The sequence below is a fragment of the Protopterus annectens genome, chromosome 3.part1 (genome assembly GCF_019279795.1).
Source record: "Protopterus annectens isolate FY-2018-M chromosome 3.part1, PAN1.0, whole genome shotgun sequence".
NCBI lineage: Eukaryota > Metazoa > Chordata > Ceratodontiformes > Protopteridae > Protopterus > Protopterus annectens.
The window spans coordinates 1,598,402,032-1,598,417,583 of record NC_056732.1 but is presented as its reverse complement, the minus strand read 5'-3'; the positions used below and the strand labels follow the sequence as shown (position 1 = coordinate 1,598,417,583).

Genomic DNA, 15,552 nt, shown 5'->3' with positions numbered 1-15,552 from the left:
TTAATTAATCTTTTTCTGCAGAATTAAACATTCCTCCTTTTAGACCTTCTGTAATGTTGCTAGCATAAGTTTTGTTAACACAGTTGTAGAGTCTGAAATTCAAGTTCTGATCACTATTCCCTGTGTCTGTGCAGTATTTGTTCCTTTAGCTACTTATTTTTGAACCCAACTTCCCAAAATCATGTTAATTAATTGCCTACTCTAAACTGTCTATCTAGATTAGATTTACCATTTTCACTATGACCCAGGTAATGTCTGAAAAGTATCTGTGAAGGACTAAGTCATTTTCCTAATTAATGAATTTTTTTTCAAACAGTAGAGAAATTAGATGGATTCCAGAAACTGACCACAGGATATCATAGCCGTCACTCTCTGTTGTCTAGAGCATGTATTTTGAAATTCATTTTCTAATTGTATACATTAGTCTGTGGTCCCATACCTTTAAGTTTTTACTATCCATTTAATGCAAAAGTCTAAAGAATAGAATTAAAGGTGTCACTGAAACAAAACTCAGAGATCACCTCCTTTGTCCCATCCACACATCAATTATCCATTCACATAAACTGATTGAACTTATTTCCGCTTCATCTTACTGTGAATCCATGGTGCCTTAGAGCTTTAATTATTTCACAGTTCTTTCTTTAATAAAAAAACATTCAGTTTTGCCTATACGGAAGTCAAGTTCATTGACCATTAAATTACATTATAAAATATTTGTTTTCATGCATTGTCCATGAAGGCTAGTTTGATTACAAAATATTTATATATACAAGCTATATAGGTAAGGGATGTGCATTTTAAACCCAGGGTGCACTAATAACTATGCTCAAACCTAGCTCACTAGTATCATTCTTAAAGTGTACTATCAAATCAGTTTTCAGTCTTTATTATAAGTGTAATCATTAACTGCATATCATTGAAGACGAATATAATGATGATGGTGAAGATGAAGATGATATGTTATGCTAACAATTTTAAATATTCCATGTTTTAGGCTTCTTGTTGCCCAGATGGTATCCACTGTTGCCCCCATGGCTATGTCTGCACTAGTACTTCAACCGGCTGTGTACATCCATATGGTGACATTATCCCGTCAGTTGAGAAGTTACCTGCTCTGGTTGATGCTGAATTGTCACCTTCCATTTCTGAAGATCAGAGTTCCGTCATGCATTGTGATGACCAGCATTATTGTTCTAAAGGCACCACATGCTGTAGACATTCAAACGGAGAGTGGGATTGCTGTTCTCTTGAGGTAACTATGCTGTTTAATTCTAAAAATACACCATATAAACAATTACCTTAGCCTATAACTGCCCCTTAAAATTATAACATATACCAGTGTTTGACAAAAGGGCAAAGCCCCTGTCCTATACAGATGTAGTATTTATACATATGGACCACATTTATGCAATGTATGTCTTTCAAATATTACTGTAACAGAGATGGCAATATTTCTAAACACTGTAACAGTGACCCCGGTTAGTCCAGCTGCTTTAATTTTACATAAACAAAATATTCCTCAGTATTAAAATATCTCTAAAATAGCCCCTGCTGTGGTCAGTATGGGATGCATTTATGCAATTTTCCCCATCATCATGAACTATCTGTGCTTGGGTATGACACTCTGCTTCTGGAGATCAGATGAATTCCATATGTTTACTTACATGGCCCAATTTATAAATGCTATAATTTTATATGCAGCCGTAACAGATGAGTTTTCTTCCCCTATGACCAAGAGCACAAATGTATTGTCTTCTATTAAAATCCAATGCATTTTATATATAGCATTCCAAAGTCACAGTATTTGATGGTGAAAAGTATTTGCTCCAAATGATTTTGAACAATGCTCTAAGGATCAGACACATAATTTTCTACACAGAGATTATAATGGAGAGGATATTACCAGAGCTGCACTGATCTGTGCAATAAAGATCCAGTTCAGAACAATGGAGTTGATCTGGCATTTTTTGTCAGCTTTGGTAATAATATCCAACAAATAAGGGATGTAATGGTTAGGCATTGGGACAGCTTGTTGACAGACAATGATCTGGCCAGCTTGTTAACAGATACTTGTAAATGTGTTTATGAATGGATGAAATACATTAGGACAGTGCTTTGGCCTTTGCAAAGCAAACCATCAGCATGAATCAATTCATACAAGCACAGCAATGACTAAATTTATTACTCTTACTTCCAGTATATTAAAAAAAGTGAATTTACTTCCATCAGCACCTCCAAATTCTAACCATACACCAATGTATAACCTGTCATATTGAATGAGTTATATATTTAATCATATGTTTGTGTGCTGCTTTTTAAATTGATAAAACTTCTAGGATGTTGAACCTGCATATTACTGAACATTTAAATGATATCAGATGTAATAAGCAAAACAATGTTGTATATATGTAATGTCCAACAAGCATCCAACTGGACACAATCCTGCATACTAAAGCATTGCATACAACCCTCAGCATGTTCAGCAGAAAGATAGGATCAGTCTGCATACAGTTTAAAACTAATAATCAAATACAGCCCAGTGCATGATAACTGTGCCATGTTACTTTAAATATGAATTCAGGACTTCCTTGTTATTCACACACCAGTATATAAGCATGCTCATTCAGGAAATTACAGCTCACAGTAGATCTCATGCCATTGTTGACATTGTTCCACTAGGTAAAGTATATTATGTATGCTTCTGTGCGTTTTTATATATGTATGTGTGTTGGGGGGGGGTCGTGTCTGTCTGTCCATCTGTTTATGTGAGACTCATACCTCTCGTGTATCCCTGATTTTGCCATATATTTTTTTATCTGTTTATTCATTATAAAATTTGTAGTTTCTTTGCAAACTGTCAAAAATTTCAATCAATAAATAATGACAGACATTTTAGTTTCTAACTCCTTATCCTTTAGAAAATGCATTCAAATGCAAAACATGCTTTTCAGACAATATTCTATGTATGTATGTAAGAGGAATGTTTTAGATCTGTCCTTCATTTTGCACTTCATCCCACCTATTGTTTTTGGCTTTGTCTCTGATTCTTTCACTCACAGGTTGACAGCTGTAACTGAAGTACCTATCACCTCTCCTTGATTCTGCTGAACATCACTGATTTTGATTCATAGTTGTGGTTTGTTTCTTGTAAAATTAGTGGTTTTCTGGTAAATCAATGAGAGCTGAAGCTGCTAAATAATGACAGTCATCTGACTTTCAATTCATATACTTCAGAAAGTGAATGCTAATGCAAACCTTGTTATTTTAGCATTTTTCTAAGTATTAAGAACAATATTACAATTGCTGTTCTTTGCTCACTATTCTACATTTGCAATACTAATGTGATTTTGTGAAACAAGTTAGAATATGTTAATGTGTGGCTACTATTTATGTGAACACAGAGGGCTTTGATCAGCTCTCAGATCATAACCAGGAGGTTATGTGTTGAAGACGTGGATGTCAAGAAATTCATCTTGTCAAAGGATAAGGTCAAGAGGTGAATTTGGTATCCATGTTTAGAATGCATAACCTCCTTGATTATGATCAGAAACGCCCAGTCATACATAATTCTTTGCAGTGCACAGAGCGTTAGCTGCTTCCATATACTACAAAAGTTAGGAAAAAAGTCATAGCACACAAACTACTGCCACGTGATGAGCGGCCACCCAAGAAGTCAGTAGGCACTTCATTCAGACTTAAAAACAAAACAAAGTAGTCTAAGTAAAGCATTATACTAGGGTTTCCTACTGCTCTTCTGCTGTGGCCATCGAGCGCTTTTAAGCATAAGGCTGTGTCAGTATATATATATATATATATATATATATATATATATATATATATATATATATATATATATATATATATAAATATATGTATGGGTCTACCTGACACACCAAAACACTGCCAACGAAATAACCAATATGACAAAACCGAAAGAAACTGAAAGTTCAAAAACATGAAACTTCACATGCCCGACAAACCACAATCCCGACAATCAACAAAACAAATACCTTTCCCGAAAAATACACACACAACACAAGCACACCAAAAACCTTACAAACCTACACTAAACCTTACATACACAACTATCTATGCACTAATCTTAACCCAAACCCTAAGGTCCGTCACTATCGCACACTTACCTTACCCGCACCCTAACCCTAACTCACTTAATCCTCCCCTAACCCTTAAGTCTGTCACTATCGCACACTTACCTTACCTGCACCCTAACCCTAACTCATTTAATCTGCCCCTAACCCTCAAGGGTATCACTATCGCACACTTACCTTACCCGCACCCTAACCCTAACTCACATAACCCGCCCCTAAACCTAAAGTTCATCACTATCGCACACTTACCTGACACGCACCCTACCCTAACGTCTATCACTAACACGCACTTACCTTACCCACACCCTGACCCTAACGTCCGTCCCTCTCACACACTTACCTTAACATGTCGGTGTTCTCAGCATTGGGATCCTCAACTTTCGATCATCTCCGTTGTCGATCTTCCGGTGTCAGTGTTCCCACTGTCGACCTATATAGATATATATATATATATATATATATATATATATATATATATATATATATATATATATATATATATATATGGGTCTATATCATATTGTCAAAGTTTTAAAACTTCGAATCACTAAAGTTTGAACTTTAATGATGGAAGTTTTAAATCCTCGAATCATATAACGGAGATCGCCATAGAGTGCGGGAAGGGAAGATTTCCCTTTACTGCACTATAGTGCGATCTCAGAGTTGGTATATTTAAGTAGCGGGGGGTGTGGGTGGTGCAGGGAGGCTTGTCCCCCCTGCATAGAATGTTTTCTTTTTTGTTTTGGGTTGAAAATGTTTTTTTTTTACATTCGAAGTATTGAAGGTTCGATCTACAAAATAATGTCACACTTGATAAACTTACAAGCAGAAAAAATGAAACCCAGGTACTAAATGTGGACACAATTTTAATGAAGCGCTTTTTGTCCAAACAATTTGTTGGTCTTCTTCAGGTATCTGAAGAAGTTCAACAAATTGTTTGGACGAAAAGCGCTTCATTAAAGTTGTGTCCACATTTAGTACCTGGGTTTCGTATTGAAGTTCGAACTTTAGTGGTTCGAACTTTACATACTTCGACAATATGATATAGACCCTATATATATAGATATAGATATATAGAGATATATATATATATATATATATATAGATATAGATATATAGATAAAGATAGATATCCACGCATCCTCAACCCCTTTTCCCATTTTTCAACATGGGGTCAGGGTGTCACTTCAACAGTGACTATCATCTTGAGCCAAGGTTTACACCACCGGGTGGCTAGTCCCACCATAGTAGTTCATCCATACCACTCACTTACACATACACTCACGCCCATGGCCAATTTAGAGTGTCCAATCCACTTACTGCATGTCTTTGCAATGTGGGAGGAAACAGGAGCACCTGGAGGAAACCCACGTGATCACAGGGAAGACATGCAGACTTTACACAGAAGGCACCTCAGCTGAGAATCGAACCAGAGAACTTCTTGCTGTGCGGTGACAACACTAACAGCTGCACCACTGTAGCTACCCTATATATATATATATATATATATATATATATATATATATATATATATAGTTATATATAGTGATAGATAGATAGAGATATAGAAGATATAGATGTGTGTGTGCATGTGTGTGCACATGTGTGTTTGTATATTAATATCCCAGTTTGTACATATGGACGTGCACCATATTGCTCAGCAAGATGTAAATCTTCTGCATAACAGTTAAAAAAATCTGTTAGCAAGTCATGCTGTTTCAAAACTAAGGCCTAAAAATGCATCAGAGTATATCTTGCTGTTTGTGCATTTTAACATTTGCTTAGCACTGAAATCTGTCATGAACTCCACCTAGTCTAAAACCGTTCCTACTCTGAGATATGTACAGAAGGTCAGTGTTGCTAGTTTTTGTGTGGTTTGGGGGTGGTGTTCAAATTATTTCTTAATTTACCTCACAATCAAACCTCAGAAGTGTGCACAAAGAGTTGCTGTAGTTTATGTGGGAGCTACTGGGGTCAGTGTTGTCATTATTTCTTTAAATTTCCTCACAAACCACAGAGGTGTACACAAGTAGTTTTTAAAGCTTGATTTTCAGCTGAGGATAATGTGGTCATTATTTTGTTAACATTATTCACAAACGTCTGAGATACACAAAGGTCACTGTAACTTCACTTGGGGCAGTAAGATGTCTGGTAGTAACACGTTGGAAGTTGGAATACATTATCGTGATTGTAATTTTTTCTCACTTTCCTCACCAATTAAATGTCTAACACTTTTGGATACAGGTGGATATCTTTTTGGGGATAACAATAAGGAGGCATGTTGCTTATGTATATCTGATAGCAGCAGTATGAAATATGCTACTGTGTTGCATAGTTACGTAGTTAATTCCTTGCCATCACTGGTAGACTAGACCATTAAGATGTCAATCTCCTGCATATTATATATGTGATGTGTACATATTCTTTCCAATATAATTGTCTAGTTGACTTTAAACATTTTCAAGGTTTCCAATTCCCTAATTCTTAGGGGAAGAATGCTCCACAAGCTTGGCATACTTTGGTAATAAAAACATTGCTTTTTTTAAAATATGTTAATTTTTGTTCTGAACAAAATGTTCTTTTTTTCATTCCTACAAGTTCATCTTTTAATATAAGACAGAAATTTTCCCTTAACACTTCTGTAGAAACCCTGAATGTTAGGCGCAAATGAATTCTTACTGACTTATAAACAATGCTTTAAAGATTCAGAAGTTTTGATCTTTCTTCAAACTTTTTTTTTTAATAACTCTAATTCTGTTATTATATCTGCTTTGTATTGATTAGATAATTAAAATATCTGCCATTGATGTGTATAAGGTTAAATTATTCTCAATAACTGGACTTATTCATTTTATAAATAATGCCTTAAAGACATTTGGGTTACTTGAATCCATAGTACCAAAGATTAATCCAATCTTTCTCATTGCTCTAACTTTGATGTCCTGTATATGGAACTTGAAATATTAATTGTTAACAATGATCATCCTAATCTGTTTTACACTTCAAGTTCTTGACCACCTATTTCTAACTTCAATTTTTTGTGGTGTCCAAACTGCAAAACCTTGTATTTTTTGTAATTAAACTTGAGACCTATTCCAGTTGCCCATAAATGGAGTTTATTTAAATACATCTTTGAATCATTGACAGCCTTAATATTTCTGATCTCAGCAAACTGGCAAACATCACATTAAACAACATAGGCCAAAAAAATGACCCGTCTGGGACCCCTAACTAGAAGTGCAACCTTTAAATTTAATACATTGCTCCCATTCTGTTAACCAGTTTATTACGCAAATTGAGATATACAGTAGGTATTTATATTTAATCACAGCACACATTCAATTGTTTGTTCTGGATCAAAGGAGTCAGAAGTTTTGATGAACTCCAGGTAAATTACCAAACAAGTCTTCCTTTCATCTCTCAAAAACTTATTTCTCATAAAATTTGGATTGACATTTTAATGTGGCTCTACCTTTGATAAATCCAAACTGTCATCAATTTGTATGCCACAGTTATTTTCTCTCACTAAATATTGCAATAAGCATCTCTCAAAATGTTATGGCTTGACACTTAATGCCTGTCACCACCCTTAGAAATGGGAACAATGTATGATTTTTTTTCAACCATTTAAGACCAGACCATGAAAGAGCAGACTAATTAAGGATCCTTAATAGAGGTAATGTTGTGTAGTTGGACATTTCTTGCTCTAATTTATCTGGAATAAGATCTGGACCCATTGAATAATTTCCTTTAATTTTAAATAAAGCATTCTTCACAACAACCAAAGAAATATAAGGATATCCTAGCTCAGAATTAGGAGAAGCCTTCTGAGTTGATTTTAAGTTCTTTTGGAAGGAAAAGTCCACAAAATAGTCACTAAATAAATCTGTAATAGTCTATTTATTAGTACTCTATTTGTTCTTTCATTGTGATCTAAGTCTGGCATCAGAGGAAAACACAGAAGGTTTCTCTGTTTTGGGGATAGGAGTGAAGAGGTATTCTGTTTATATGTATGACTGCAGCCATATGAAATATGACTGTGGCCATTTGTGCCATCACTAACATCCTAATATAACTCTCGAGGGATGCACAGAAGATTACTTTTTTTTGGGGGGTGGGGCATTGAAGGCACAACACTTTTCCTGGATATGATGTACATATCCTTGCAAGCATTTGTCTTCTCAGTTTGTTGGGAATTGTTACTTCATCAGCTTTGAATATTAAGCCATGGACACAACAACCCCAATCCCATAAGACTTGCTCTCAGTGTAAGTGACCACTTGTACTGAGAGCAGGTGTTTTGTAATCTGGTCCTCATAGTAAGACTGTTTATAGATAGACCTTACACTGAAGGAAATCACTTACACTGAGAGCACATCTTTCATAATCAGGGCAGACTTACACTGAAAGCAACTCATTTGAAATCTGGCCCAACTTACTTCTTCCTTGAAAGAAAAAATAAAATTAAATAAAACATTTGTATTTCTTTCCTTACTCATGATTTTTATTCAGGGCATTATTGGATCAAAAAGCTTTAAAATAACCTCAGAGTATCAAACAAACCATGGTGTGTGGGGTGCCTAACTGCCCTCAGATGCCTAGCTTAATTTTCTTATCTTCCCTGCATTTATTATACTGTACAGTCTCAGATAGTTAGGGTGTTCTGAAAGACAGCATGGAAAAGCAAATTGAAAAAATAAGACCAATTTCTTTTCATTAGTTAACAGAAGTTTTGTTTTGCATGGTCCGAGGTTATGCCTCAGGGTATACATATTAGTTGTTTTTTTTTGCTTTTGACATTTTCCTTACTGATCGACTGAAGTTTAAATTAACTTATATATGTATATATAGTTTATGTAGTATTAGTTCATTTAAGCTAAAATCCGCCTTTGTTTTTTTAGACATGCTTCGGTCAACAGAACAGATGGTGGACAGTTGTCCAAGATCAGTCAATCCCCTGGGGACTGTACGATCTCAGAGTTGCAATAAATAATTAGCAAGTGGAGTGCAGGAGGGCTTGTCCCCCTGGGAAAACACTACTTTTTTATTATTTTTAATATTTTCAATCTACGTATTCTGAGAAATACCCCATGACTATGCACAAAAGAGTGTCAATGTTAGTAATGTCAATATATCAGCCATTTGACAGTTGCTACTATGCCCATATAGATAGATTAAATACAGAGAGATAGAGATAGGTACTAGATATAAATATAGATTAGATATAGAAATACATATAGATGTTGATACAGATAGATATATAATTTATTCTGTATGAAATTTATTGCTGCTAGCTATTTTAATATAACTTTTCTCTTTTAATCAAAACTGTAAATTTTGTTTTTACAGAACTAAAGAAGAACAGAAGAAACATTTTTCAGTACAGTTTTGGTCATCAAGAATTGGACTGCAAGACACATTGTCTTCAGAATCAGCATCTACTGTATAGAAACATGCCATAATAAATGCTGTGATTACCACTATAATTAAAATGAATAATACAGCAATGAGCGACATTTCTCAGAATAAATTATTTCCCATTTTCTTTACAACAAACATATAAACAGATGAGGAATATATATTGTAGGATAAGAATGAAATGTAGCAATTATTAAATATTTGCACAAAGCATTCAAATTTAAAATATAACACAAAGAACTGTGCAATTATGTTTGAGTTATCTGGTTGCAGTATGCCATAACAGTAATTAAACTGGCAATAGGTTACAGAAACAAAAGATTGTAAATGTTAATTTGCATAGGCAAAGCATTCTAAAAGTGAACAATATTTGAGTTTGGTTAATAAAGTGTATATACCTGCACTGTACTACTCACTGATACCTCGTGACAGATCATGTAAGTTAACAGTGTTCTTGTTGGTGCTTTTGATTTAAGCAGGTTTATATAACATTTTCAAAAACAGTTTAACCAGGTTGACATTCAGGACATGCAGTTGCCCAGTTTCAATCTACTGCTTTTCAGAATCATTTATTTTATTTTACTGTACAGTGTAATTTCATTTTCTTTCACTAATTGTTATATCTTTAAACAAACATATCATGTTCTGTTCTGCCACAAGCTTTATCAGTATCTTGCATTTTCTGATCATATCCACTTTATTGAATGCATTTGCAGTTATTGAATCCTACTGCGTATAGTATATCATTTCTGGATGTTGCATGCTCCAGTCTTACCCTTTGTGATCTGCTTGCTTCATGCAGTCTGTTTCTGTTTTAGTCTCTGTGCTAATAATATTCTTCGATGTTTTTCTGACCTCATATTTTAACTCTAATATTATTTCATACTTTGATAATCTAACCACGTCACAAATCCCAGTCATGCTCACGTATCTCATGCATTTTCATATAAAACATTTTGTAATACTCCTTTTATTAAACCATTAATTGTAGCCATTATTAAATCTGTTGTGTATGCATTGCTGAACTCAGCTATATGTTTCCCTTACCATTATCCCTTCTATTTTAAACGTCCTTTCTGTATCAAATGACATACAAACATAAATGCCTTTTAATATTGTTTTAGCCTGAAATTGTAAAACAGGTGAGGATATAACCCTCTTATAAAGTACAGAGAATGCTAGTTACTGGGTATGCCTGTTTGGTGTTATCATCAACATGTTCAAAATATAGGACTTCTGTTGACTTCTCCATCCTGCAATTTGTCTTGCATATTGCCTCCTTTATTCATCCATGTCTATTGTTATGACATGTTTCAATCCCACTGCCTCTGCTGACATATTCCAGAATGAGAGCATTAGTTATCAGTCTGTCAGATTGCATGGTTTTCAGCCAATATTGTTTTGGCTATTTCTATTTCCCCACCAGTGTAATTTCCAATGTTTTCCTGACACTTTTACATTTAGCCCATAGTATGAAGTTTCTAGTTTCAAGCAACCCTTCAGGCAGAAGTTCTTAAAAGACTACCAGCTGTCTTATTGTTGCTTCATTGTTTTTTCTTCAGCCACAAATGGGTCCAATTTATTTCAACATGTCTACAAAAATATCAAACAAAATATGGTATGATAGTTTATTCTAGATTATTCTATGCAGATAATTGAGAGCTGCATATGCTTCTTTTAGATCTGAAGCCCATACTTACTGTTAAACGTAAGCCATGTTAGAATGAAACGTGGAGATGTGTTGGTACCTTCAGAAAGATAATTGCAAGCAAAATGCAAGCTAAGTGAGATATTTAATCTGATCAATGAAATACAGTGAAGTCATTTCTTGGGAAAAAAATCTTGCGTGGTGCTGGAGAATGAGTCACTCTCAGTTAAATAGCCACAATCTTATGTGTAAGATTTTGTGATGAGTTAAAAAATGCATACAAGAAGGCAAACAAAATAAATCAATGAATGTCACAATGAGTGGCCCCCTGAGGCCTACCACCATCAACAGTGACATTGTCAAAACATGTTTCTTCAACTCCACCCTGATTCATCTATAAGTCAGCCATGCAGGCACCCCCTTCATTATATACTGAATTATTTAAACATGATGTCAGTGAGTATATTAATGAAGTACCTAGGTGAATGGCTTACCTATACCTATGTATATCATATTCATTGAAATACTATGATACAAGGCATCTGTCATTTAATTTTATAACACATTATCTTTCCTCTGTGAATCAGTATTGCTGAAAGTCGGTGCACAAAACAGCACACATACTTTCAAATAGACTTTTTGTTAGAATTTCCTGCATAAGTTTCACTAGTATATCCTAATGGGTCTACAGCCTTGTGCCTTACATTATTGTCAGGTAGTAAATATAGTCCACGCAGCACAATTCTTCTACCCTGTTTCACAACCACCCTTGATAAATAACCATCTAAGGAAAATAGCATTTGAAGTTTTACATATAGTATGAACTCTCTGTTATTGCTTTTTCTTCTACTTCAGCATTCTATTCATATGAATCTTGTCTATCCATGTTGTGCTTCAGTAACATCACTGTACCTAAAGGAATAAAGTTAACTGATTCCCAGTCATAAGCTAAAAAAGCAACAAAACCACAAACTGAAGTAAAAACCATAAAAGCTCAGTGGCTTACAAACCTTGGTCTATTCAGAACAACAAGATGCAAATCTCAAAAGAAATGCTGTATAATAGACAGGACCATCAAACACTTCTTTAGTATTTTTTTTTAAAAATAAGTTATTTCATTTTGTTTCCCTACAAAACATTATCTGATAAATCCAAGGAAGTAGGGCCAAGAATTTATGTAAGATATCACTCCTCAACAGCCAAAGTGTTAGCATTGAGCTAGCACACCCTTAAAGGCAGACTTGCATTATTTTCTTAAACCTTTCATTTTAACAGACTGGAAATAGAAATACATTCATGAATGCCTGGCCAAACATCAGCTTGAAACACCAGCTGCCAAAATACTTCTCTTCTTCTATTTCTTGAAAAAAAAATTAAAGGCTTTAATAAGATAATGCAAGTCTGCCTTTAAGGGGCACCAGCTCAATTCTGACACTTTGATTGACTGTTGAGGAGTGATATCTTACATAAATTCTTGGCCCTTCTTCCTTGAATTTATCTGATGAAGTTTTGTTGTGAAACAAAATTAAAGAATTTATCTTATTTTAAACATTTTTTTATTAAAGAGGTTTTTAACAGTCCTATCTATTATACAGCATTTTTTTGGAGATTTGCATCTTGCTTCTCTGAACAGACCAAGGTTTGTAAGCCATTGAGCTTTTTTGTCTTTTACTTCAGTTTATGATTCCCGGCCATCCTTCACTCTGCATATAGATTGCGCTGGCTTATCAACAAACCCCAATTCCTTAATCACTGTTTTAAGTTGTCATATCCCCCCCATACTCTTGCCAAATCTATTATTAATCTACCCTCATCAAGTCCTCCAAAAATTGGTTTCTATTTGCCTCATACAGACTCATCTTCACCTTCTATATCCTCTAGCCCAAGTAGTAGAGAAATTTAACACATTTGTCTATAACCATCCTTCTCACTTTTATCAGTGAACTCAGGTTATTTCTTAGAGCAAAGATCAAATCTTAGCTACTTACTGACAATTTTGCCAGTGTAGCGCTAAATTGAACCTATTCTTTTTACTGTTAATACAACTATTGTTCATATTTAATCTTATACTGATGTGCTTTGTCTGAGCTTAGTTAGAATGTTTTGTAAAAAGTTCCAGAGTAAAGATACCCTACAAAAAGCCACAAAGCAACATACTCCATGTATAACGCCTGTTGACATTTCTTCCTGCCAAATTTCTTCCTATGCCTCATCTTCCTCACTGTTTTCCCTCACATTTAGACCCTATTTCTAATGTAAATAACCTGTCTACTGGATGCCTGTCTCACTTTGATTTGTTTGATATTCTTGACAAAAAACTATCCTGATCCTCATTATTTTATATGGTCTCAGTGTCTCAGCCAAACCTCTTTTATCTGCATATGCATTAGTCTTCCTTTGTGGCAAATTGAAATGTTTGTCTGTAAATACATTTTGCATTTGCTCTGAATTTTGTACTTTATTGTATTAGGTATTTTTGAATTTGCTTTGTCACTAGTAGGTTGTAATTTAAATAAATAAATCAAATGAATGTATGCAGCTGATGAGATTTGATTGATAGAAGTACAAATTTAAGGAATATAGGTGATATCATTATCATGGCTAGGTAAACAGGAAATAAAGCTGATAAAGTCCTGAACAACACAGGATGAAAGTGCTTTGTTCTGGTTTTACTTCATGGAATAAAGGTTTTTTTTTATTATTATTGGTGAAGCTGGTGGTGTCATTTTTCAGGCTTACACATTTTAAAGATTGTTTTAAGTGCTGGTGTTTAAGTGCTCCTACAACATACTTTGTCACTGCTTTGTTGAGACCATATATTTAAAGTGCCTGATCGACATCTGGTTTGGTTACACGTTTCAGCCATTGTGTGTGACTCACCTACCCTTGATAACACCCCTAAGAATGCCATCATTCCTAACAAGTTGTTTTTTTTAAGTACCTGTCACAATTACTAAGCTCTCTTGGGGGTTGGCATAATAGTTAAAGTGCTTACCTCACAGACACAAGATACAGGGTTTGATTTCTACCTTTGGAAGGGAAATTGACTAAGTTTAAAAAGGCCCACAAGAACAGCTAGCCTAGTACTTACATATGTACAGTAGTTCAGCAGCTAAAAATGTTGCAGAAAATTCTTAAATGCTTCATTCAGAGTAGTCCAAAAGCTGAGAATATATGTCTATTACATTCCTTTGGCATTAAGCCTGTAATAAAATGAGAACAATCATCATGTATGTCATTGTTATGCCATGATATTGGTTTAAGATTACTCTATTACATAGTGACTATTTTTACCCATATGTATTCTCTCATTTCACACTATAAATTTATTTCCTAATTCCTAGCTTTTCACAAGCCAAATGACCCAAAATATTAGGGAAATTAGCTTATTACAGTTCATAAAGGAACTTGCACAGTTTTATATTGATATGTCAGTACCATTTGTCACTCTAGTTCTATCTGGTAACATGACTATGTTAATAATGTGCATGCAGCTCTCCTTTCTAGCCTTTTAGATTATTACTTCAAAACTAGCTTCACATATTTATATTCTGCACCTGTGTCTAATTTCAGTTTAACCTCTATTAATTATAAGCATGCCTTCCCACTCTGAATTCTTACATTAATAATGTGCATGCAGCTCTTTGTTTACCCTGTTATCTCAGTACTTCAAAAGTACCTTTATGTATTTTGCATTCTGCACCTGTGTCTAATTTTAGTTCAACCTTTTAATAACTCTAAGCATGCCTTGCCACTCTGAATTTGTGTATTTTCACACTGTGTTTAATGCATTTCAAACTTCATTGTATTAAGTGTCTCCCATCTTTACTTTCCTCTTACTGTATTAACTGTCTCCCATCTTTTCTCTCCTCTGTCATCATTTTAAATTTCACTTTATTCTTTCTATATTTTTTCTTAATATTTCCACTATTCTATTCTTTCTTGTTTTTTTTTTTACTTTACATCTGCCTCTTTCACTACCCAGTTCTTTATATATAATTACCTACTTCTCTCACTGTTTTGCTCTTAATCTTCACCTCTTTTTTGTTTTCATTCTTCCTTCTCACTTTCTATGCAAATTTTCTTCAATATTTTTTACTTTTAGTAAGCCTTCTCATATGCTCATTCTTGCACTTTTACTCAGGTTTTTACAATTATTGTGCAATGTATTTTCTATTGTCATTTATTTCTTATAGTATCTTTTATTATCACAATTTGTCTTTTTTTGGGGAGCTTTTCTCCTCAGGTATCCACTGAAAAATGTCTTTTTGCACAGTTGGACTTTCCCAGTCAAGAAATGTAAATAAATACATAAATCAATACTACAAAAATTGATGTGGATAACCACAGAGAGATCCTCAAAATTTTGGGTCATAT

The 15,552-nt window shown here is 34.3% G+C and overlaps 1 protein-coding gene across 3 annotated transcripts in view; it reads left to right on the top strand.

The window, feature by feature from the left end:
- Positions 1 to 13,879, top strand: part of LOC122798571 (progranulin-like) — a 491,843-nt gene extending 477,964 nt beyond the window's left edge. For all 3 annotated transcript variants that reach the window (XM_044067631.1, XM_044067630.1, XM_044067629.1), the window contains 2 exons: positions 995 to 1,252; positions 9,459 to 13,879. In XM_044067631.1, coding sequence (XP_043923566.1) covers positions 995 to 1,252; positions 9,459 to 9,464 — 264 coding nt within the window. In that variant the 3' untranslated portion in view covers positions 9,465 to 13,879. The remainder of the gene's footprint in view (positions 1 to 994; positions 1,253 to 9,458) is intronic.
- Positions 13,880 to 15,552: the final 1,673 nt, after the last annotated feature.